The sequence below is a fragment of the Xiphias gladius genome, chromosome 1, assembly GCF_016859285.1.
Source record: "Xiphias gladius isolate SHS-SW01 ecotype Sanya breed wild chromosome 1, ASM1685928v1, whole genome shotgun sequence".
Lineage (NCBI taxonomy): Eukaryota > Metazoa > Chordata > Actinopteri > Istiophoriformes > Xiphiidae > Xiphias > Xiphias gladius.
The window spans coordinates 2,980,282-3,006,205 of NC_053400.1; the positions used below are offsets into that span (position 1 = coordinate 2,980,282).

Consider the following 25,924-nt stretch of genomic DNA (forward strand, 5'->3'; position numbering starts at 1 on the left):
CATCCAGAACCATCAAAACCAAAGATCCACAACATAGGGTTAGTAATCTTTTTTATTAGTCAGACATAACAAAGATTTTTGGTAGATAAAATCTTGAAATAATGTAGAATTGGTATATTATTTTGAAATAATAAAATGTAGCCCATGTTGCTCTGAGCTTATAGAAATAGTTTGCCAGTCACAATTGTGACCAGTATAACTTGGATAGACTTTAGTAGATATAGGTATATTAATACAGACCCATCTTCAGTATGAGCCCTCAAAGGCTACTTGCAACATTGCAGTTTTCCCCCAGGCTAAATAAACAATATTTTAAGTTACTTCAATGGGGAGAGAAAACAGGACATTTTCCAACCATTTCTCACTTCAGCAGCTGAAAGGTTCTGCTGAACAAGAAAATGATCTGCTGGATGAGACCCGCTGACCTTACTCTTGATCATGCATAAAACTACAGCCTGTCAAAACAACTCCACTGTAAAGTCGCATACTGACTTAGCAGCCACACCGTGACACCAAACCAAAGATAAGAGAGTGAGACTGTCCTCACCAGTGAAAACAGAACGGTCTCTTGACTTGTTGCTCCCTGAGTCTTTTCTCTGGTATGTCACCATGGCATGGCGCTCTGTGTGTTAGGGTCCGCACCACCAATCATTTATGTTGTACGTGGCGATTAGAGTTCTAGGTGATAACTGAGTGAGTGGGTTTCCGGTGTCAGGGGTTATTACTTCCCCACAAATATGACTGCTTATTGACATCACTTGATGACATCTGAGCCAGCTCCATTTGCTGAGGAAGACCATGTGTTTTGGTTGATGCTAGTAAGTGGACCTTAAATTGAGATTGTTTCATCACTATCAAGAATATTGGAAACACCTCTCAATACAATAGATTGGCATGTATTATGTTGAGAGATGTTTGTAAGGACAGCAGGGCAGTTCTGACTGACTGTCCAGTAAATGTGTGTGTATGGTGCTAAAACATTAAAAAGAACACAGAAAAAGAGAGAAGTAGGATATGTATAAGAAATATGCATAGATGGCCAAGTCCGTCACCTGACTTCAACCCAACTGAGCATGGTTTTCACTTCCTGAAGACAAAACTGAGGGGAGAAAAAATCCAAAAACAAGCAGCATCTGAATGTGGCTACAGTAAAGCATCTCAAGGGAGGAAACTCAGCATTTGGTGATGTCCATGGGTTCCAGACTTCAGACAGTCATTGACTGCAAATGATTTTCATCCAAGTATTAAAAATAATCCTTATATTTCTAATTATGTTGCTTTGTCCAATTACTTTTGAGCCTCTGAAAATGAGGGACTATGTATAAAAATGGCTGTAATTTTGCCAAATAGTTAATGCAATATTTTTGTTGAACCCCTTGAATTAAAGCTGAAAGTTTATACCTCAATCACATCTTAATGGCTTCATTTCGAATCCATCATGGTTGTGTACAGATGCATAATTACAAAAACTGTGTCAATGTAACTGTATATATTCGGACTGCAAGAGATGTTATATTGCATTTATGCTTTTTGCCATGGATATAGTTCAGCTGGATCCACTGACCCGAGGCTTCTAGTGTAGACTGAGGCATACTGAAGGGGAGCGTAACGCAGAGGGGAACAGAATCAGCACCTCCAGGAGCATGATTACACTAAGCCAGTTAAAGTTGTAAACACATCCTGTGCTCTCTGCTTCAGCCTGCTGCCCAGACGAAAACATCCTTTTCTTACCAAAAGGCTGAACTTTTCCAAAACAGTTTCCAGAGTATATAAATCTTAAAACACTTGTTGTTTCAGTGAGTACAGGGAAAAGGGAGCTTGCGCAAAATGATGAGCTAAGCTGCCCAGTGAGGGTTGGAGCTGTGTGACAGTTCGGAAGAACTTTTTGTTGCCTCAAACCTTGTCTTTCATTTTAAATGTCAATATAGCCAGGTACACTGCACTGTTGTTGTTATTGTATTGAATTTATGTTGATTTTGTCATCGTCATAATTATAAAGTAATGATTTTATCAGCACAGCGCTGCAGCTGGAGTTAGCATGTAGCCTTTAGAGATCGAGACAAAATTAAATAGCTATTGCATACTTGTTCAGTTGTCTGAAAATAGAAACAGAAAAACATGTAAATGATGACAACTATATTGTGAATGTGGCTGTGTTAAAACACATTGATGGTGATCACAGAGAGCAGGAGGGCACTGAATGGAGGTTGAACAGGCTGTAACATAGCAGAGTAACCAGCTGTATCTGTAGCTGTGCGTCATTTCTAACGTTCTCTGTGATCACGCATTTTAAATGTTGATAATGATGACAATGATACAGCTCAGCTGTTGTCATTAGACATGTGGACTGTGGACTGAGGTCATCAATGAAAACCACCTGGCAACGCCAGCGTGGACACAAAAACAGCGTTTAAAAATTTAGCTGACGTCTGAGGCCATACTGTGCTGTCAAATGGGGAACTGCCCCCAAGTGAAGGTATTTAGGTATCCCTTGATCATCAGTGAGGGTCTTAAACATGGGATACACAGGCAGTTGGGTACAGTGTCAGCAGTAATGAAGGCATTGTAAAAGACTTTTGTGGTGAAGAGGCAGCTCAACCTGAAGATAAAGCTCTCAATCTAAAAGTCGATCTCCATTCAGACCCTCACCCACTGGCTTTGGAGAGTGACCTCCTTTATGTTCAAAGGAACTGGTTGAAGTGGTTTAGCCATGATCGGGAAACCTCCGGGACGCCTCCCTATGGAAGAGTTCCAGGCACATCCAAACTAGAATGAGACGCTACGACTGCCATACAACATCATGAAATCTCCCATCTGGCCTAAAAGCACCTCTGGATCCCCCAGAAGGAGCTGAAGGAAACAAATAAGTGTATGTATACTGAAAGTATTATTTGTTGTTATTGATTATTGTTCCTCTTGCCTATACTGGCAGAGAGGAGATTCCTTCTTAATGTGATGAGGGGCAAAATATATAGTTGTCAATCTCTGTAAAATGCATTCTGAAACGAAGATCAAGTTTGTTGACAATAAGAAAAATACAGAACACACCAGTTTTATCCTTTAAAGATCATGTGCCAGCGCGACACATCAGCTATCAGCAGCCTTAATCCGAAAGTGTCAATGTAGGTCTTCAAAACCTGTGTTGGTCCAACTCCAGCTACACAATTATACCTTTATTATTTATTACATGGAAGTCCAGATTTCATTTTCAAACTGTACAAAAATAAAAACAAAATAATTGCAAAACCCTTATGAAGTGAAGGTTATCAAAATCCACCTGCTGTAAGAAATAAATAAGGCGAGAAAATACATAGTGACAATGAAATGGCCTTTTCAGTCCCTGAGAGGGGCCATTACTGGGGCCACTGGTAGAAAGGGCTGCATGGTCCTCCACCAAATGAGGGGAAAATGCAAGCAGAGAGCATTCATTTAAAGAAAATACAGTATGTTAGCTGTTTAGAAGAAGCTGTTACTGTAAGTGCCATTATGTGTGGTCTATGAGGTAAGTACGAGACATTAGTACTGCATTCACTTAATAATAATAATAATATAATAAACTTTATGTATAAAGCACTTTTAAAAAATACATTTAAAATACAGAGAGAATAAAATGAACTATAAGTCATAAAAAATGAACATATTATAAAACAATCCAAGATGTCATGAAACAAACACTGAAATCACTGAAAAGCAATTTTAAACAAGTGGGTTTTATAAGCGTGATTTAAAAGATGAGGCAGAGTGTGCAGTCCTGATCTCCCTGGGCAGGTCATTCCAAAGTCCAGGAGCCCTGAATGCCAATACTCTGTCACATTTGTGTATTAATCTGGACCTTGGGACAATAAGGAATGAAACATCCACGGATCTCAGGGAGCGGGATGGGACATAGGACAACAAGAGATCTGATAACTTGGGGCAAGGCCACTAAGGGCTTTGTATGTAATCAATAAAATGTTAGAATCAATTCTAAAAGCAACAGGTAGCTAGTGTAAGGATGCCAGGATCAGTGAAATCTGATCATGTTTCTTACTGCGGGTTTAAATCCTGGCTGCAGAGTTCTGGATGAGCTGGACGTGGGAAAGGGGAAGTAGGATTGAACCATGGATTTAACGTTAATCAAAGGGGAGATTTTGATTTTAAAAATGACAACAAGATTTTTGCAAAGCCGAGTTACTGAATGAAACAGTGAACTAATACTGTTTGATATTTGGGTATTTGCACTATCCTGTCCTGTGAATAGTATGTCTGTCTTCTCAGCATTTAACAAAAGGAAATTCTGTGACATCCATTTGAGAACATCATTTAAGGCAGTTTAGCAGATTGACAGTGTTCAGATAGTTGTTTGTAGGATGGATAGATCGGAGTATCATCTGCGTTAAGATGGAAACTGATATTATGACTACGTATAAATTGGCCAAGGGGGAGCATGTAAATGGAAAAGACCACTGGACCCAACACCGAGCCTCTGTTGAAGCGGACCTGGCATCAGGGATACCAACGCTGAAACACCTGTCTTTTAGGTAGGACGTAAAACATTATAGAGCAGTGGCCGCGGATACTCATCAAGGTTAAGAGAGAGTCCAAGAGGATATCATGTTCAGTGGTATTGAATCCTGCACTTAGATCCAGCAGAACAAGGACAGATACATATAGAAAGCCCTAGTGTTAACAAGACAGCATGTTGACATAGACCAGAACTCAGTGAGTAAATATGGCAACAAAATGGGCATCCTTACCTCTAATTATTTTATGAAGCTAAGCAGGCTATTTAGCAAATGGGATCACTTTTTGTACCGTAACATCTAATTGAGTTATAACTTCACTGAAAGCCCATAAGCTCCATCAGAAAACATGTACTGTACAGCCCTGGTCAGAGAGGAGCGTGCTGACGGTGACAGAAGGTTTCGTACTAAGCAGGTGCCGGTCTGAGCTTTAATTCTTTGGACTTCAGAGTCTAAACTTTCCAGACTGTGTGGGCACAAAGCATAAGCATGATGGAATGTGACTCATGAGCCACGATTAACACAAGACCTGACACAAACAGTCATTGTGTTATCAGAATAAAGTGAGTCTCAAAGTGGGCCCTCGCCATTGTATTTGTTTGGATGAGTTAAATCCTGTCCATACAGGTTGTGGTGATAGCATCAGCTCCTCACTGCTAAAGAGTCTTTTTTGATACTACTGCTTGGGAAAGTTCTCGCTTCCCATAAGGGACATACTGTACATAAATATACAAACACACACACACACACACACACACACACACACACACACACACACACACACACACACACACACACACAAAGAAAAATAATAACAAAGCTGTACTCAAATTAAAGTGGATATGTGAGGCTCCTGTGCTTTCCTTAACACTGAGAAAGTGTAGCTACGTTTTGGGAAATAGCAAGTTGCAAATAGTTTCTAACTATTTGCATGTTTTATCATCAGTCATGATCTGTTCTGATTACCAGGCAAAATTACTATTGCAGGCAAAATTACTATTACTATTACTGAGACCAATAATTTACAATGGGGATCTCTAGCAGCGTCAGAAACTTGCAGGAGAAAGCACAGGCAGACCACGCTGACCAATCCCATTTTCCGCATTCCCCATTGTCTCTGTAGCTGCCATATAGCCCCGACAATTGGTTATGTTTTTGAGGAGGTGCAGATCACCTTTCAGAGTCAAATACATGGCAACAACATACAAAAGGTGTTTTGTGGCTCTGCTAATCTGCTTGATCCACAGTAAGATTCTTCTTTTAATACGCAGTAAAACTCAACAGAGCAGAGCACTGAACATCAAATTACAATAACAGAACGTAACTCAACAAATACCAATTTGATGACTATGAAATGTTACTGACATCGTGTGACAAGTGGAACAACACGTTCCACGGTTTAAAAAAACCCAGTAGCAGTCTGCAACAAGGTCAGGGTTTAAACAGAGGGCCAGAGGGGGTAGGGCTCCCTTGGTTGTGCCAGCTCAAACACCTGCTCCCAAGCAGTCTGATTGGCCTGGGCAGAGCCAGAACACACACATGCACCAGCAGTGTGTTCCCGGGGAATGGTTGAAGAAAACCAACCCATATGGCAGGTCCACTCTGCCTCCAGCTGGTGTATAAGGTGGTGTATCGTCCATGGAGACTGATGAGCCAGAACCACTACTTGATCGGCATTTGTCCGATACCACATGTGACAGTGATTTCGACAGTGATTCTGACAGTTTCATTTTGTGGTAAAAAAAAGAAAAAAGAAAAAAAAAATTTCAACAGCCTTATAGTTCTCAGTTCAGAAAGCCAGTAACAGAGAGCCACTCTATAATGAAGCTGATGATGGGAGTCAGTAACACTGGGTGTAATTGGAGGCCCTGAGGAGCAGTCGGCTGAAACAGAAACCATCGGACCTCTGACGGGAGGCCTGTTAATCACAGCCAATTAGCTCTCGAAGCTCTGGGGACAGGGAGAGATAAAAAAGCAACTAATGCTGTTTTATGATGGCTTCAGTCTACAGGCTGACGGTTACTGCTAAAACATTAGCTGCACTTTGTAATAGCATCATTTCTATCAGTCAGTCAAGGCCTGTCAAAGCCTGCAAGTGCCGTCACAGAAGGCTCACAGGGTTTTCATTTTCAACCACAGTCAAGACTAATTGCTGCTGAAGGTAGGAAATACTGAGACCTGTTGACAGTGAGGCCTGTGGACTATTTAGAGTAACCGACATTTTCCAAACCTCCATGATAAAACCAAAACTATCCACGTGGTTATATACCACTAGAGAGAAGTGGACAATATATTGGTCATTTGTATGAATCGTTCCCTTAATGTCCCCTTTAACACTGATCTGGAATGATGGCTAAACTGTCACCTGGAGCATGTACTGTATACGCTATATATGTGCAGTATATAACAATAATAACGTTATTTCAATCGCATCATTCGTGCATACACACAACACCAAGTGTTTAACATAAAAGTTAAAGATTAAAAAAAGCAAATAATAGTAACATTTACAAAAGATAAGGATAAGAGCAGTAAAGATGATGTTATAAAAGAGACGAGATAAAAGAATTGGGGGGCAAAAAAAAAAAACACTTTATGAGAAGATAATGTTCAAAAAGATGTGTCTAAAGAGTTTGTTTAAAAATGTAAACAGATTAATTGGCAGACTCTTCCATAGTTTAATACATAATTAAGATATAACTTTTATCAATATATGATTAACAAAAGCTGTCACTCCTTGCCGGCAAGGGACCCTACAGACACATACTGTAAATTATAACCAGTTCAGATAGATGAGACAGGGCAAGTCCATTCAAGGAATCAAAAGCCAATAAAAGCATCTCAAAATCAGGTCTGTGACAGACAGGTAGCCAATGTACGGACTTTAAGATGGGGGGGATGTGGGCTCACTGTCTGGTCTTGGTCGCCACACGTGCTGCTACATTCTGTACAGGCTGTAACTGGCCAGTGGCTTTTTTAGACACATTGGTTAGAAAAACATTCCATCAGTGAAGTCTGTTAGAAATAAAAGCTTGTATGAGCAATATTTCTTAAACGGTAAAGTAAAAAACTATTTAGTCATGTTTCTGATGTGACTAAATGTGACAACAAAAACCAAATGATCAGAACAAACTTTGAAGCTCCTTAACTAACTGCTTACTTATAGTTAAATACTGTTGCATTAAAACAGCAAACGCCTGCTTGAAAGGCGTCTGGTTATACTGTGTGTTTCAAGAAATCAATGAATACCTGCTGGTCATTTGGAATCAAGAATTCCCAGTTGCCAGTGGTAGGAAAATCAATATTTGAAGAGCAGTCACTCGAGAAGAAAATAACAAGGCCACTCCTGGCAAGGATCCTGGAGAAGAGACTGAACGAACAGACAACTTCAACTGTGAAGACCAGACCGGTCAGTGGGCGGCCGGCGAAAGCTCAAGGAGGATAATTAAACATGACACCAGAGCCCATCTTTAAACAGAGACAGGGGTTAGCCCCAAAAAAGTTTGATTATATTCAAACATTTAAATACAACATCATTGCTGAATGTACATTCAATCCCGTCTTTCATAAATATAATAAAATGCTGTCTTTGTTTGGTTATCATATTCTAGTTTTCTGCACAATAATTAAAGCTTATTACTTCTCTAAGTTAAACCAATACAAATATGCAACAGTGCATACAAAAAGTGGCATCGACCTTGCTCAGCCTACCAGCCATCTTACTGTTAACCACTTTTTTCTGTTGCGTTGTCTACATCTGCTGAACTGGATCAGTGGAGCATGTCCTATGAGGCTACCGTACTAAGGCCAGATGTACACAGGAAGAAACTGAAAAAAGTCAGAGCTCCAAGAATCACAATGTGTCCCCCTCTTAATAATAACACAAGAATTAGATGTAATTTAATCATTTGTTATTAAAAGCATGGAATAGAGTGGCTAAAAGTCTCCGCTTCTCTAATGATAGGTTACAGATAGTGCGAGAAATATAAACAGAGACAACCTCTAGTGTTTGGGGTCTCAACTGGCTACTCAGTCAATTAGTCATGAATCCCACTGATTTATTGGTTTTAGGGTGCTGATTCCTCATGCCCTCTTTACATACATTGACTTTAATTAGATGGAGGCAGATCAGGGGGAACCAGAATCAGTATGTATTGCATGGCTTGGACTGCACCCACTAGGAAAGAGAACACAAAAATCGACTCATTAGGCGTTTAATTTCATAATGTATACTTCATTTTAATGAATATCACAATCCTTATAAGTTAAAACTAATTCATTTGCTCATTTAAGATATGATATAATGACCGGACGCCACTGGTAAATGGACCAATAATTCGAGATTATTTTGTGGCATGGATAGATAAATATTCCTTCTTGTCCGTAAGGGGCATCTGTTTTCAAAGTCTGCACATAGTCCTGTCTCACATGATATAGATTCACACTGTACACACAACGGACATATTATCACGTATATAAAATGCCCTTCTTCTTCACAAAAAGCATTCACAATGATATTGATATTTATCAATATTTATTAACAATATAACAAGATCTCTAATAAAAAAAAATATACATACAGAACAGCTACAATATTCTTCCTTTCGCCTCAATCAGCTGCTTTTGGTTGCCATCATCATAGTTTGGCAGACGTGTGGTTGATATTTGACCACTCGTGTCGTCAGGATTGAGTTCAAGCAAATTTTTTTGGTTTTCTTGCATGGACCCCTCTTTACAGGGCATTACACATATTTTCAACAGGACTGAAGTCAGGACTTTGGAAATGCCTTTCAGGAAGCTGAATTTTAGCTTGATTTAAGCAGCCCAAAGCCACTTTAGATGTTTATTAAGGCTCATCATTCTGTTGGTACTGGAACTCCCAGTTGTGCTCAAGATTTAACTTGCAGCTGATGGTTTGATTGTCCTGCGGAGTTCTGTGGTAATCGTCCTCCTTCGTTATTCTTTCCACTTTCTGCAGCCCCAGAGCGCCGATACTACCTCCACCATGCCTGACAGTATGTAAAGTGTTCACCAAACATACGTCTTCTCATTTTGGCCAAATAACCCCATCTTTTCATCTGACCACCAATCTCTCCTCCAGAACATTTTGCTTTGTCCATGTGACTTTGGAGCAGGGGCTTCTTTCGTGCAGGATAACTTCTCAGACCATGGTGATGGAGAACTTGCTTGACTGAGAACAATGATGCCTGTGTTCCACCACGTAGCAGAATTGTCTTCTGGAGAATCTTTGATTTCACCTGATCATTCAGGCCAGTTGTCTCTCAGCATGGGTTGACAGTTTGAGTTTTCGTCCAGACCTTGGCAAACAGACCACCGTTACGGTGCACTGTAGGAACAATTGTTTGTTCTTATGGTTGGTGTGTTGTTCTGGACTGTATTTGTTGTTCAGTTCCATCTGCAGTGGTTTCACGGGACCTTCACTCTGTACTGATCTGTGCCGCCTTTCATAGCCCAGTCCCATATGCACACTGTGAACATGGTGCACTGTCCGAACATGATGGGAATGTGAATGGAGGATGGAGGAGCTGGGTGGAAAATAATCAAATTGCGTTGAGTGAGTAAGTGCAGGTGAACAGGCAGCAGTGTTGATGGGCAAAGTGGGTTGTGTTTCTCTCTCTGTGGGATAAATGCTGTTGTCAGTCTGTTTGGAGGAGATTCACAGCAACATGATTTAAGATAGACCTGTCAGCGTGGAGACGCACTGACTGCAGACAAGCATGCAGCTATGCTCCGCCAACCACAGTGCACATACACATACACACGCTGCCTAACATCTCAGTGGCTTATGCAAATTCAACTCTATCGCACGCACACACATTCCCGACACACTCAGCATGGCACGGTGATGGTTTCAGGGCCCGAGGCGAAGCTCTAAAGAGACCAGATGCTGTTCAAATGCTATTTACAACACTTGAGTTGGGAGTTTTTCAAATAAGCACCATCTCTGCAGTTATCATCTCATGACAATCATTCAGGAGATGTGGAGTGGAGCCAGACGATTGCAGCATGTCGATGCGGTATGAAGACATCCTGAGAATGAAATGTACCTCTCCCCTCCCTTTCGGTCCATCACAAATGCTGCAGAGCTTAGCAAATGTCAGAGGGGAATTTAAAAGGCTAATCAGAGTGCGTGTCATGTCAGGAAGGAAAGTGGGAAACTATTTCTTTTCAAGTCACCTACCACTTTGTTCATGAGCCGAGACTGAAGAAAGATGTTAAAGTTGCCAAGCAGGGGAGATGCCAAGAGCTGCCAGTTTGTGTTTATGAGAAACAGATCCGAGCTTTGGCATTCCATTAATACTTGATAGGCTTTAGGAAAGTTTTCATGGCATAGCGTCTGTGGAGCTGACATAGACAGTGTAGGAAAGATCAATGCTGCAGGACATTGAAAGTATACAAGCTATGTTTTCAGGAAATTGCTGTTTAGCTGAAAAACAAACTTAAGAACTGACTTCCAGTACCTACTCAGATATAGTCTTACCTTTTTACCTTTACTGTATGTCAGCAGTCAGTGTTGTTTGTCTTCCAGAGCAAGTTCATATTTGTTTTAGGACTCTGAATGTTTACTATTAAAATGACATGACACTTGCATTCTCCATAAAACATTTATAAAGGCCTTTGCACTGACATGCACACTTGCAGTACCAGCCAGTACATATATATATACACACACACACACACACACACACATATATACACACGCTCATGGATGGGCCTGTACTCAGTAAGGGTCAGTGCCCTGGGCGGACAGAGTCAGCGTGAATGAAATGACAGACAACCAGACAACCACGCTTTCTGAGCAAAAAAAAAAAAAAAAAAAAAAAAAAAGAAAAATTTCTCCAATACTAATATCACACTATTAAAAAGTATTTGCGGTGTTACCCTGTGTTCACATTCTTCAAAGACCAACTTAGGACTCCTGAGTTTTTGCTGATCTCCAGTGATTTAACCTCTCAACCTGCTGCAGTGACGTACAGATGTACTCAGGTACGCCATGACACCAATGTTGGGTCTGGTTACAGGGGCAACAGAGCTCACTTCTGACACCACGCAACCGCATCCATCAGTGACGGTGGATGAGATCAGACGTGGAACAGGCTTGACACTTTAAACCCGAGAGGGATCGCTGTTGATCAGCTGCTGCTGGACTGTTATTTCATCTCTGACAACGCACGATAGAGGAGAGATCAAAAAACAACCAGGACCGACTCCAATAAAAAAAAAATTTAAAAAACCAAAAACAAACAAACAAAAAAAAACAAACAAAAAAGACTTGTTTGAGCAAACCTGAAACCAGCAGGAGTCTGAACACAGCTACACAGCACAGTTTTCAAGGTCTGTTCAGGATCTGTTCATAGGTCTAGCAATCCACGTGAGAAACTGTGCCTGCTGTGGACACTAGAAATTACCATGCTGCTACCAAGATATTAGCCCTTGGTACCTTGTTATTACCAGGCTGTAGTATAAAGTGGTACTACTAATTGATGATCTCTTTGTGACCGGGTTTGAAGAAAAACACCATTTGTGATAATCAGACATTTGTCAATAGACCTGCTAAATATCACATACACCTGATGGTGTAATGGCAAGTCGTTTGAATTGAGTAATAGTAACAAGACAGTTTGCAGGACGGGTTTTGTCTTGTAACTTTATGACTTGTGATTGCTCAGTGTCGTTTATAGAGGGAGTTTGTCCCAGCATCCATCGAGGAGGAGGGCAGCACCAAAGGTAGACTGCCAGTGCATTTTTCATCTACACATTCACTGTGGGCCATTCAGGGTCTCTGCCCCCAGGCATGCATGTCCACACTTGCTTTTACTTACAGTCTATTCATATGTTTACATATAATTTTACAATAACTTTGTAAAAAGATCACTTATTTCCTCATAGACAGGTTTGGCTAAGTGCCGCATGGCCTGCTGCTCGTCACCGGACTGTGATTGCTCGAGAAGCACTGATGATGCAGGATGACATCACTAAAAGCGATCCTATCAATGGATTGCTTGTCAGTCCACATGATTTTATGTTTACACCTCTTGGTTTTATTTGTAAAAAGTGTGAAAGAGACCACAATGACAAAGCAGCTGTTACGAACAGCCAGCTAATGACATAATAAGTAATCTATACAGCATTCTCTCTCTCTCTCTCTCACACACACACACACACACACACACACACACACACACACACACACACACACACACACACACACACACACACACACACACACGCATACATGCACACAAAGGACCCAGTGTCACCAATAGGCAGAGCAGGACAGTAAATCATTCACTTGACGGCCACCTCACAATGTGGCTTTAGGACTTGAGTGTATAACAATGTAAATCCAGTTTCCACACTTGAGACCAAAATGTGGGTTATGGCAGCGAAAACTTTGTGTTTTGCGTATCAGCAGTATACTTGTTTTGAGTAGATTTTAAACACAAAGAAGATCAATATGAAGGATTTTGCCCTTGACAAAACCCCAGTTCTGAATTTTAAGCAAGCCTGAACAATGGGAGACTAAAACTTTGAATGGAAGCCACGTAACCAATAAGAATTTATTGTCACAAGCACAATTTGTTACACAAAAATAATGGGTCACATTTACACAATTTGTACAGGTCTAGAACTCAATGTACAATTAACAGACTAACTAAATACCAATAGTTAAATATGTACTCACATTGCACACAATATCATTAAAACCTACACAAAAAACATGTACTGTGTGAAAGTAACACGAGTCGACATAAAAATCACATTATTTACAAAAAAAAACATCAATTTGAGATCTTTAGCAAAAGGACTCGATGTCTGTTCAAGGTTCTCCCATCCGTCTGTCAGAGACATTATACAATCTCTCATGTAAAAGCTCCTACTAGAAAGTATTATTCAGTCTCTTAATAGTTGAAAAGATTATAAAGTAATTAAGTCAAGTAGCGAGAGCTGAAGAACACCAAATACACTAGTAAATACTGCGCTTTGCTTGGACGGTATGGCGGTTTTTCCCTTTTAAAGCAGGCTGGTGAGATTAGCAGTTAGCTTCATGAAGTGCACTTTAAGCCTTAGCTTAGCAACTGTCTGCAATGAGCTTTTTTTTTTTTTTTTTTTTAAATTTTCTTTCATTTATACATAGAATCCTTCTGTCCTCGCATCGGGGTTTTCTCTACAGTTCTGGACATCACTACATATAGTTTACACAATAAGGTTGATGGAGAGAGTGAGGACAGCAGCAGGTTTGGCCGCTGCTGTTTGGCAGAGTCAGTGATGGCGCGCAAGAGGCTGCACCAGGCAGATGGACGTCTTCATCTTCAACACTCACATAAATCTTACTGTGTGTCCGTGGAAACAGGTAGTGGTGGGACTTCTTTGCAGTTACATCAATAGTGTTGTCAACTGATGCTCTCTACAGTCACTGCAGGTATTAACAGAGGAGGTATCTGGTCACCTACTAGTCTCTTGGTCCTATTGGTCCTCTTGTACTGTGAGGTAAGTGACATCTTCTCTGGACTGACAACAGTGGGCGGACACATAAATAAAGTTTCAAACAGCAGAACTATGCATACAGTCGTCAGCTGACTCACATTCATCAGCTGTGTGTCCACTTTGCTCTGTTTTCTGTCAGTCATTGTAAAAATATGTGTACATGCAGATGCCAATTATTCTGGACTCATAATGAACATGACTGAGGTGAACTTCAGCTGAACATAAACCAGAAGGGTTCTGTTCTTAATTTGGCACTAACATCCCCTAATAACACTTAAGCAGCCTCTGCAACCCACTATGATATAACCATGCTTGGTGCGAGAGCGACTGTCAGTGCACACATCTTTAACAGGAACTGTATCAAGAAAGAAACAAACAGTAAAGTTCAAGGTGCACAGATCCAGCCAATGTTTTACATTTTCTCATTTGGGACACATTTGGGAAATTTTGGAGTATTACAGACCTAAATTCCTCAACAGATAAGTACTGATTAATTACCATGGTGTTACATAGACTATTTACAGTAAATGAAATGTGTAGATAGACTGGAGTGGAACCATTGGCTCTACAACAACACCATCACCAAGACTGAAATGTTAAATTATCTAATAACATGAGCCCCATTAAGTCAATAAATAAATATTTAGGTCGGATTTACTGGAGACTATTTCAGTTGTCCAGGAACTAGCATTATTTTTCCTGCACAGCAATAAAATTTTTAATGCTATGCTGCAGTTCAGGAGAAATGTAAATTTATGATATAATCATCCTGTGTATTACTTCATGACAGAGCTCCTCCCTTTGTTGTTGAAAGCATAATGACTTTTAAGTAAATGATTTTTTTCTCAGATGTAATTATTCCATCTTGAATATAGGCCCAAATATACTCCAAAACAGATGTGGATGCAGACAGCAGCGGACACACAGGTGGTTCTGTACATCTTTGGGTGCAGTCTATGTTTAGTTGGCACAGTCATAAATTGTGGTCAACAGCATGGATGCTTGCAGACATGAACAGCTGAGAAAAATCATCTCATGTTGACATAGATTTTTAGTGAAAACTTCATCTGACTTCAACTATCAAATCTGAAAGAGAGGAAGTGTAACATATTGGATAATAATACTAATACCACTCTCTGACAAATACAGCTACAATCTTTTGACTGACCTCCTCTGGTTATACTGATGCCGACTGCAGAGAGCTTAACAGTTTCAGCTCTTCCAGGTAGAAGAGCTTGAGACAATGTCCATCATTATGATGACAGACAAAGAGCTGATACAGGTTGACTGATGTTCCCTCCATCTGACAGCAGTGTTCCTCTTAAGAGCAATGAGGTATGTGTATTTTCACAGATTTTCACATAGCGCAGGCCTTGGAGCCCAAATGTTTGCAGACTATGTGTTTGCATGTGTGCGACTGACAAATGCACCCAGACATTCACTGTGCTGCACATCAGCCGTGTGTTGGTGATCCAGCAATATGCACTACCAGTCAAACGTTTTAAAACACCTCCACCTTTGTTGTTGTGACTGAAATTTATATGATTAAATGTCTCAGTGTTTCTGAAATTAAAGCATAGAACAAATAAATATTTAAAAAAAAGGAATCATGAAATCTTCTCGGTGAACTAAATTTAATCTAAATCTTTGACTCATTCAGCAGCCGAACACACTCATGGCACTCTTTCTACAATGGAAATCAAATATTGTTCAGAGAGTTAATCCCAACACTGTTAAAGAATTTTCCTAATAATGAATCAGAGGGTGTAGTAACACAGTATGTTCCAACACTGCCTTTGTACCAGACAGAGGGTTTGTAAGTCATCAACAAAAGTTCTGGCATCTGTAGGACTTGTTTGCATTAACTTTCATGGCTTCATTTACTTCCATTGCTGCAGGAAAATTGTAAATTAAATCATTTCTTAATCCCTGAAAAAGGCCGGTTTTCTGTGAAACTTTTTTTTTTTTTTTTTTTACCTTGGGCAGTTTACTTTTGTACAATATGAGGTTATTCACTGGATTTCAACCACTTAAATTTCAATACGAACTGGAAAAATTGGCTGTTTTAAAACTTTTGACTGGTAGTGTATAAAAATGAGACAGAACAAGAGAGATGAATGCAAACAGCAGTCCAGTTCTGAGAGGGAGAGTGATCAAGAGAGGGGGTTATTACTCAGAGAAGGGTGGGAACATGCCGAGGTCAGCGAAGTCCTCAATGTTGTAGTTGGCTGTTCCCTGGGTGGGATCTCCAGCCATGGGTAACATGTCCTGCAGAGACAAAGGGAGGGAGGCTCAGAGGTCAGGGGTGTGTTGAGGACACATATCTCTTATCAGACATATCACATAACTGTGTACACTGGTCAGCAGCCAGCAGCTGGAATCACTGCTGTGACAGACTACAGAGTCCAAAAGCATTTGAGGGTGTGTGCTACCTGGAAGACTTCTGTCTGGCTGGGGTTGGGGTGTGTATGCTGTTCCCCGGCCTGCTGGGAGTGATGCTGGTTCTGCCACTGGGACCAGACCTCACTGGGACGTCCCTGGAACTGGGCTCCACTCTGACTGCTTTCCCCCGACACATCTGGAAACACAAACAGTGGTCTTATTCTTACATAATACTAGCTCTGCTAAAAAAAGAGCTCCGGTTAGACTTAAATAACTTTTCGAATTTCTGTGTGTTTCAGATGGCTGGTCAGACAAAACAAATTATTAAGGAATGTCCCCTTGGGAAAGTGTAAAGGGCATTTTTTCAGTATTTTCTAACATTCTATACACTAAATGATTGATTGAGTTTTTAAAAAAAATATATGACAAATTAATCAATACTGAAAATAATCGTTACTCATTAGATCCCTAACTATTTGTAGTGTTAACAGTAGTTGCAGTAACAGTTATTATTACTAATTACAGTCATTGCTGGTTAAGATCCTGGATTTTACTGTTTCAGAGTTAAGCAACGTGCTTATTACAGGAACCACCTGCGTTTCAACCTGAGATGCAGGCAACTCAGGATTATTCCCAACAGCCTACGCCTGGGATCCACTGTGAAAGGCCACAGAGCGAAAAGATCCTTCTGAAAGTTCAGAACCAGTTACTCAACGAGAGGGTGAGATAAGTACATTTTACCATTGATGCCCTTAAAGCTAGGACTGAACAGATGCTCGAGTGGACATCACATCTTCCCAGTGAAGTACTGGAGCAAGTCTCCAGGTTTGGGGCTAAGGCACAGGCTTTACAACAAAGGAATGACAGACATGCAAAGTCCAAACCTTGCAGTCACGACTCAGCACTGCTCACAAAACAGAGGAACTGACCTGGAGAAGGAAGTACAACCCCGCAACACAGCTGGACATTTAAGGAAAGTGGGTGAAGAACCTGTCTGACAGGAAGCTCACTCAACCAGAAAAAGATGTCTTATCTTTTGTAAACCTAATCACAGCCACAGAATCAATCAGCCATCAGAAACAACCATTTGACTAATACAGAGGCCGAACAACTCAGACTGAAGGTATCAGCCTCTCTCGCCAGTGCGAAAGCACCCCCTTCCAACCTCACCATCCAAGAAAGGAAGGCACTGACATTGCTCCAAAGAGACCGGAACATTACCATCCTTCCAGCCGACAAAAGAAGATGCACAGTGGTGCTAAACACAACCGATTATCATGCCAAGGTGATCAGTCTCCTCAGCGACACATCCACCTATGGAGCACTAAGGTGAGACCCTATCAGCGGCTACAAAAAGGAAGCAGTTAATTGCCTCCAACAACTGGAAAAGGACCATGCTATTGACCAATCTCTTTAGCCACCCCTCGCATTTACGGACTCCCAAAGATACACAAGGAAGGAGTCCCACTCAGACCAATCATCAGCAGTATTAACTCAGTAACTTACAACATTGCTAAACACCTGGCTACCATCCTGGCTCCTCTGGTCAGAAACACTTCACATCACTCCTGGGACTTTGCCAATAAGGTTGGAAAAATAAAACTGGACTCAGATGAAACCATGGGATCCTATGATGTCACTTCACTCCTCATATGTATCTCTACCACAGAAGCAGTTAAAACAGTTAGGAAACGACTGCTACAGGACAGCACTTTTCCCAACAGAACCAACCTCACCCCTGACCACATATGCGCCTTGCTTGACCTCCACCTATTTCCAATTCAATGAAGGTTTCTACAGACAGAAGCACGGCTGTGCCATGGGCTCCCCGATGTCACCAATGGTAGCTAATCTCTACATGGAGGAAGTAGAGAGCCTTGACCTCTTTTCCAGGTGCTGCCCCCAGCCATCGGTTTAGGTATGTGGATGACACCTGGGTCAAAATCAAAACCCATGAAACTGAATCCTTCACTGAACACATCAATGAGGTGGACAGCAGCATCAAGTTCACTCGTGAGGATGTCAGTGGAAATAGCCTAGTCTTCTTGGATTTGTGCGGTGCACATTGGGAACGACAGAAGCCTCAACAATGAAGTATACCGGAAACCCACACACACAGATCAATATCTACTGTTGGACTATCACAAACTGGGGGTCATCAGAACACTACACCATCAGGCTCAGTATTTTCCCACAAGATCAGAGGGGAAAGAGAGGGAAAATAAACACATCAACGAAGCACTCAGAACTTGTGGTTATCACAACCGGGCCTTCGTCAAAACCACAAAAAGAGGCAGAACAGACAGAGAAGAAAACTGCAATAAACGAAACAACAGTGTCATTCCTTACGTTGCTGTATTATCTGAAGAACTCAGGAGGATTTTCTACAAACATAACATCTCTGTGCATTTCAAGCCCAGTAACAATCAGAGACAAAAACTTGTCCACTCTAAGGACAAAATACCCAGGCACAAGCAGAGCAATGTAGTTTACGCAGTCCAATGCAGCAAGAAGTGCACAGACCTGTACATTGGGGAAACTAAAGAACTGCTACGCAAGCGCATGGCAATACACAGGAGAGCCAGTTCTTCAGGTCAGGACTCAGCAGTCCACCTGCATCTTAAGGACAAAGGACACTCTTTTCAGGACAGTGATGTACGCATTTTGGCCAAAGAAGACCGATGGTTTGAAAGAGGAATGAAAGAAGCCATTTTTGTCAATCTGGAACAACCGTCACTAAACAGAGGAGGTGGTTTGAGACACCACCTGTCAGCCACCTACAATGGAGTTGAACACCCATCCACACCAGGACTCATGTGACAACTTACTTGATGGCAAGGTGGGTCAACAATTCAATTGTCACCCTAATGACCCTCAAGGTGTTAGCACTCATCCACACCTTGACCCATGTGATCCTAACGACTCACATGATGACCGAGAGGGTTAAGACTCATGTGACCTCCACGACTCACTTTTGTTGCTGATCTCACCAGAGGATATTTACCTGGAACTCCCCACTATTCACTTAGAACTGAAGAAGCCTTTCGGATGAGAGGCGAAACATCTTCAAGAATTTCAAGCAAGTCCAGTTGCTTTCGCATAGCACTTACAGAGCATACTTTGTTGTTGACTCCTGCTAAGGTTTATAATAATAAGGTAAATAATAATAAAGTTGTGTACATTTGTTAAAATGTACACAACTGCAAGAAACCATCATCTACACATAAGGTGAGGAGTTGACAGATCCTCTAATATTTCCGGGTTGAGAATCTGGTAGTATGATGATATTTGAGATGTTGATGGTAATCTATCAAACTGTCACTGTTCATATTTTTATAGATGTTGAACTTCAAAAAAAACAAGGGGGAGGGTTAGTTTGAGAGCAAACAGAGAAAATACAGAAGTCTTTATCGCACACTGGCACTTGCAGTTGTTATGGTTATGACGCGACCATTAGATAAAACCCTTTCTGCATAGATTTTTTATCATACTTTATTGAGGTATTTGTTTTGATAACTCTTAGCAAATGGTATCAAAGTATTTAGAAAGGGTCACAAATTTTGACAGCTCCCATGCATTTTGGATACACGACTTTTAATCTATCAAGTTTCCCATCCTGTTTGGCTGCTACTGAAAGGAAAAGAGTGACTTATCAGCATATCAGTGTGTGTGCTTTTCGCTTTAATAATTCCACTGACTTTAGATGCCTGTGCAATTTTGGACAAACAAATTGTTATGCTTACCATATTGTCATTATTCGTGTCTAATACATAAAACTCTGACAATAACATGCAGGATAATATTGCTTTATTTCAAGTCCGTCAACATATCAACCTCATGTACATAACAGCATTACGACATCAGGACATCTGATTTGTTATTAACTCACAGATTACCAGACTAATAATGATGCAATCCACATCCACATTACTCAATGACATGATTATCTCCCATTAGAAGATATAAAAGCAAATTAATCAGGTAGCTCCTGTGTCTTCTCAAACAGGGATAATTGGCAGTCACCTTAAACTTTTCTTGTACTTACGAGATAGGATCTCATAACTCCAAGAGAATGCTATCTCTTAAATAGGAGACAATTTTATTGCAATTATGAGATCCTTTCTTGTACTTATGAGACAATAAGTCAATATTATGATATACAAAACTTTATTCCTCTGTATGCTTCTGTATGTTTGAGGCTTTTGCACTGTGAAAAGAATACATCTTGTGAGATGATAATGTAGATTCACAAAAAATATGGTGTTCAGATAATGACTGGGGTATTCAAACCATGGCCAGGGGCATGGCCAGCATAGACAAATAAAGGTCAGGTTATCATTGTATATAATTAAAGAGAGGCTTTTAGTTCTAATGTCCTATGTTTTATAAAAATGTTATCATATGTTAGCAAGATGTCTTTCTTTTTTCTAATCTGCTCCTGTTTTAATTTGTTGTAAATGAAATGTAATATTTTTCCATGTGTACCTATTGTCTTGATAAATTTAGTATAATGTACATTTCCACAGCACTAAATCCAACAGTACAATAACAGTAAGTAACAGTACATGACCAGCATGACTTATACAATAAGTCACGTCATACTCACCACTCTATTTTGAAAACTGCTTTTTTAACTGAAATTCTGTTTTCATCCACTTGTTAAATCCATCTGCTTGTACTTTGCCTCTTTTTTTTTAAAAACAATGTTAATGTCAAGAAAAACACCACAGTTCCTGCAAAAATGATTGTGTTAAAAGCCTACCATGAAAGGGAGAAAATATGCCATTTGATTTGCTGGAAGTCTTTTAATGTGAGGCATCTGCATCAAGTGTTGAGTCTCATTGACACTAGCTTAACACCTAGTTCAAAGCGTGGCAGAGCAGAAACAACTGCAAATAGTTAATTAGGACACAGAAGCTATGAAGATAAAAAGTATCCATGGGGGAATTTAGAAATGTCCCTAGCTAACCCTAAGGATCGGTATCTGGGCAGATCCGGGCATATATTAATGAATCGGTGTCGTACTGTACTGTGTTTACCACCTCAGCCTGTTAGTGTTGGAGCACTGCTCTCCTTTACTCCTTTGCTCTATATGTGAGTTAATATTTAAGTGTGTAAATGTGAAAAATGATTTGGGTGTGGCAGTGAGTGACTCAGATGTCCAGACTGGCAAAATATTAGGAGCAGCTTCTCATTTCTTGCCATTGCTGACTGTCGCTTATACTGGTTAAAATTTTAAACATTGCTGGTGGAAAGTCATGTCAGCTGTTGTTAATTAATGTTAATTCTGCGAGTAACTTGGTGACAGACCAAAATTACACTTGGTTGTTGTCAGGTTTTTTCAGCTCACTGCAAGCCAGTGTCTAGCCTACAATTATTTGTGAGGTAGGTCCCTCTACTCTATTGTAACATCAATGTACATTCGGGGTGGACTGAGTGTTTCTGTCCTTCCAGAAACTCCAAATGGGTGATATGTCTTCTCTCTACCTGTGAATTATCCAGTCCATTCTCCAATGAGAATTTCCTTATATAACATAAAAAATTTCAGCTGATCAGCTTAATAGTTTTGAACCAGGACCTTCGGTATTTGGATTTAGTTATTTGGGAAAGATGAGGTGTACCAATTGTAGTGGCTACGCCTGTTATTTCAATGTGACAGATACATATTTAATCAACACTGCATACCCTCTGCTGCAAAGTTAATTTAAGCATTAGATTGGACTTGATATTGGCAGATACACAATATTAAAGGTCCTGATCCGGATCAGGACATATCCTAGAGGATATTTTGCATTTGCATCATCTGCAATTTGATCAATTATTTTTATAAAACAGGGAAAATTAGGAATAAGGGCCTGTCTCTTATATAAGCCTGTGTCAAATAATGGCCTCCTTCTCTCCATATCAACACAACCTGATAATGGTACCAGTATGAGCTTTATGACTTTCTTCTTGTGACTCTTTCTTGCTCAGACAGTAGCTACACACTTCACCATGTACATGAGATACGGGTACACAGACATGCACTCACATATAAACACTCTCTCCTTGCCAGGCTGTTTTGGGAGTCTACCGAGTAGATTAAAGCAGAGCAGATTGATAACCTTTCTGCCTCCCCCTGCAGAGGAACCCTCTTGCTGTTTCACAATAATAAATAAAATGCACATCTCCATGCAAATACAAGCAAGAGGATGAGCCATTGATGAAGAGGGAAAACAAAGATTTGTAAAAAAAAATATGGATGTAAAACTAATTAACCAAACACAGAGGAGGATGGCTGTGTGCACATGAAGTGGAAAGCAGAGAAGATAACGGAAAAAAACATTTTATCATAAATGAATAATGAAAACGTGTAACAACAGAGCAAATGAATGGCACTGGCTGCAACTGACTTCATCCTTCAAATGGTCTGACAGGCGGGAGAGAACAAGTGAGTAAAAATGTCTGATGCATAAAAATCTAAGTCAGAAAATCAGAGGAGGAAGAAAAGAGAGGAAATAAAGAATAAATAAATAAGCCAGTGGAGAGAGAGATAATCCATTTGGCTAATGTGTGTTTCCATTAAAAGGCCATCAACTAGTTGCATACTGGACATGCTTTATTCCTACAGCTAAGAGGACAACAAACAGCAAGAGACCTGAGCAGTTGGCTAATGAGCCATCACTGAATGAACATATTAAAGCATTCTCAACCCTTTGTGTTCTATCTGATTATTATATCTAATTTTTAGCCATGTCAGTGGTTTGACTCTGGGAAAAGAAATGTTAGTCCGTCGGTTGGTCCACCACTTTGGTTCAGAGTGAAATGCCCAAACTAGCACGGCACCTTCATTTTCAAAGAAAATTGCAGAAATTATTTTCATTACTGATTAATCTGCTGATTATTTTCTCAATTACTTGACTCATTTGATGTAAAAAAGAGAAAATGCTGTTCATAAATCGTAGAGCCTTGTTTTAACTTTGTTTTTTTTTTTGTCAGATCAACATTCAAGAACCCAAACATATTGTTTTAGTAGCGTAGAAGAAAAAGAAGCTGGAACCAGTATATTTTTTGGCATCATGAAAATTGTTAATGACTAAATTACCTAATTGATTTATCGACGAGTTGTTTAAGCTCCAGTCTGCACAAATGTTGGATTGATTACTATGAAAATTGGTGCAGACATTGATAGTCTCCACAGGGTAAATTAGGGTTGGGGCTGGATAACTAAACTAATAGCATAGAAGACTTTCTAAACTGAGTCGGCATGGTTGGTGCAGTAGTGAGCACTATCACCTCACAGCATGAAGGTTCTGGGTTACAACCTGTCGGCCGGTTGGGGCCTTTCTGTGTTGATTTTGCATGTTCTTCTTTTGCCTGCATGGGTTTCCCCTGGGTACTCCGGTTTCCTCCCACAGTCCAAAGACATGTAGGATAGGTTAACTGGCAACACTAATTTGCCCGTACGTACGAATGTGAGCGTTAGTGGGTAGTTTTCTTTATATATCAGCCCGGTGATAGACCTGTCAATGTTGTACCCGGCCTCTTGCCCTCAAGGATAAGCGGTAAAGCTAATAGTTGGATGGACCATCATAAACTGCACTATAAATTGAGCAATTTCACCAACAAAAAGCAAACTGCTGAATCTAACTGAAATGATTTTTTTTTTAAGAAACAATCAGGCTTCTTTCTAGTTTGAGTAATCAGTCAGAATTTAAAGGTGAATTTCACTGCAATTTCTCAAAACTACATCACCTTTGTTTTATTGATCAATTATTTTCGAAATTGGTTCCTTATACCTTATTCCTTATATATGTACACTCGCCAAGCGAGTGGGTAATAGTGGGTAGAGCCTCCGTTGATTCACAAAATTGCCTCAGTCCTTTATGGCATGGTTCCACAAGATTTTGGAAAAACGTCTTTGCAATTCTGGCCCTTGTTGACAAGATTGTATCACATTATTTTTGCAGATTTGTCAGTTGCACATTCATGCTGCAAATCCCCAGTTTTACCACATCCCAAAGATGTTCTACTGGATTCAGATCTGGTGACTGGGGAGGCCACTGGAGTACACGGAACTCATTGTCATGTTAATGAAACCAGTTTGAGACAACCTTTTCTTTGTGACATGGTGCATTATCATGCTGGAAGTTGCCATTAGGAAATGGTAAATTGCGGCCATAAAGGGATGCACATGGTCAGCAATAATACTCAGACCGGCAGTAGCATTCAAACCATGATTGATTGTTATTAAGAGGCCCAAAATGTGCCAAGATCCACACCATTGCACCACCACCACCCACTGCAGCCACAGATTTCTGTTCTTGGCTGATAAGAGTGGAACCCAACGTGGTGTTCTGCTGTTCTAGCTCGAACCAGTCTGGCCATTCTTCTCTGACCTCTCTCATCAACGAGGCGTTTCCGTCCATTGAACTGCTGTGTACTAGATGTTTTTTGTTTTCCCCACCATTCTGAGTATATTCTAGAGACTTTTGTGTGTGAAAAATCACAGGAGATCAGCAGTTTCAGAAATATTCAAACCAGCCTGACTGCCACCAACAATCTTGCTACAGTCAAAGTCACTGAGATCTCCTCTTTTTCCCCATTCTGATGTTGGATGTGAACATTAATTGAAGTACTTCGTAAGTGTATATTTCCCTATCACTCTAAAGCAGAAAATCCTTTGAAACCCGAATGCCAGACCACTCCCAGGCCACTCATTTTATGGGTATTTTCCACAGGACTTTTGCTGATGGTGGTGTGTTTACAGAAAAAAAGGCAAAGAATTTGTTTCCCAAGCTAGCGACCAGTTTAGCAGACAAGTTGGCATTGACTAGCATTTACAGAGACCTGTACACAAGCCAGAATATCTGCAAGAGCATTACAGCAGACAGTCAAAAACCTCAGTCTGCACTGCATATTTCAGCTTGGTCTTGGGACACAATGGTGCACAAGGGGCTGAGAAACTAAAACCTTCGAGGCACATGTATGACAAAGAACTGGAACCTTCTTGTGCAGACTCTGAAGCTGAATGCTGCATACAGGTGAGACTGTTCCATTGGGGTGTTCTGTGCTGACTCTTATTTGTAATTCGAGCTGGCAAAGTACAATATAACATTCATTGAAATACACACACAGAACACAGAAACGTTATATGTGGTATCCAGCAGTACCGTCACTGCATCTCCGGTCAAAACACCTTCCACTACTCTGTGCAGGTGCCAAGGGACAGTGAACAATGAAGAACCGGTACCCTTTGTGAGACTATTGTGAATAAGCTAAACAGCTAAGTAAATGATACCTGATGCTATACTGAATATCCATTTTATTATATTATTCAAAGCAAATTACTTTTTAATTATTATATACATTTTAAGTTACCGTATGCAATCTTGTTTGTAATAGTAATGTTGCAGTAGCTATACTATGGTCTATTTTCAAGACAATTTGTTTATAAAGGACTCCTCCTGTATTTATAAAGCTCTTGTTTTTAAAAGAACACAAGAACAACATAAAACAAGTTTTTAATATAACAAAGGAGGAGAATGAGA

At 40.3% G+C, this 25,924-nt stretch overlaps 1 protein-coding gene across 3 annotated transcripts in view; it reads right to left on the reverse strand.

Moving 5' to 3' along the window:
* Positions 1-13,059: 13,059 nt before the first annotated feature.
* arnt2 (aryl-hydrocarbon receptor nuclear translocator 2) overlaps positions 13,060-25,924 on the reverse strand; it is a 94,860-nt gene continuing 81,995 nt past the window's right edge. For all 3 annotated transcript variants that reach the window (XM_040155038.1, XM_040154876.1, XM_040154957.1), the window contains 3 exons: positions 16,445-16,590; positions 16,186-16,280; positions 13,060-14,036 (listed from right to left, as the gene is read on the reverse strand). In XM_040155038.1, coding sequence (XP_040010972.1) covers positions 13,919-14,036; positions 16,186-16,280; positions 16,445-16,590 — 359 coding nt within the window. In that variant the 3' untranslated portion in view covers positions 13,060-13,918. The remainder of the gene's footprint in view (positions 14,037-16,185; positions 16,281-16,444; positions 16,591-25,924) is intronic.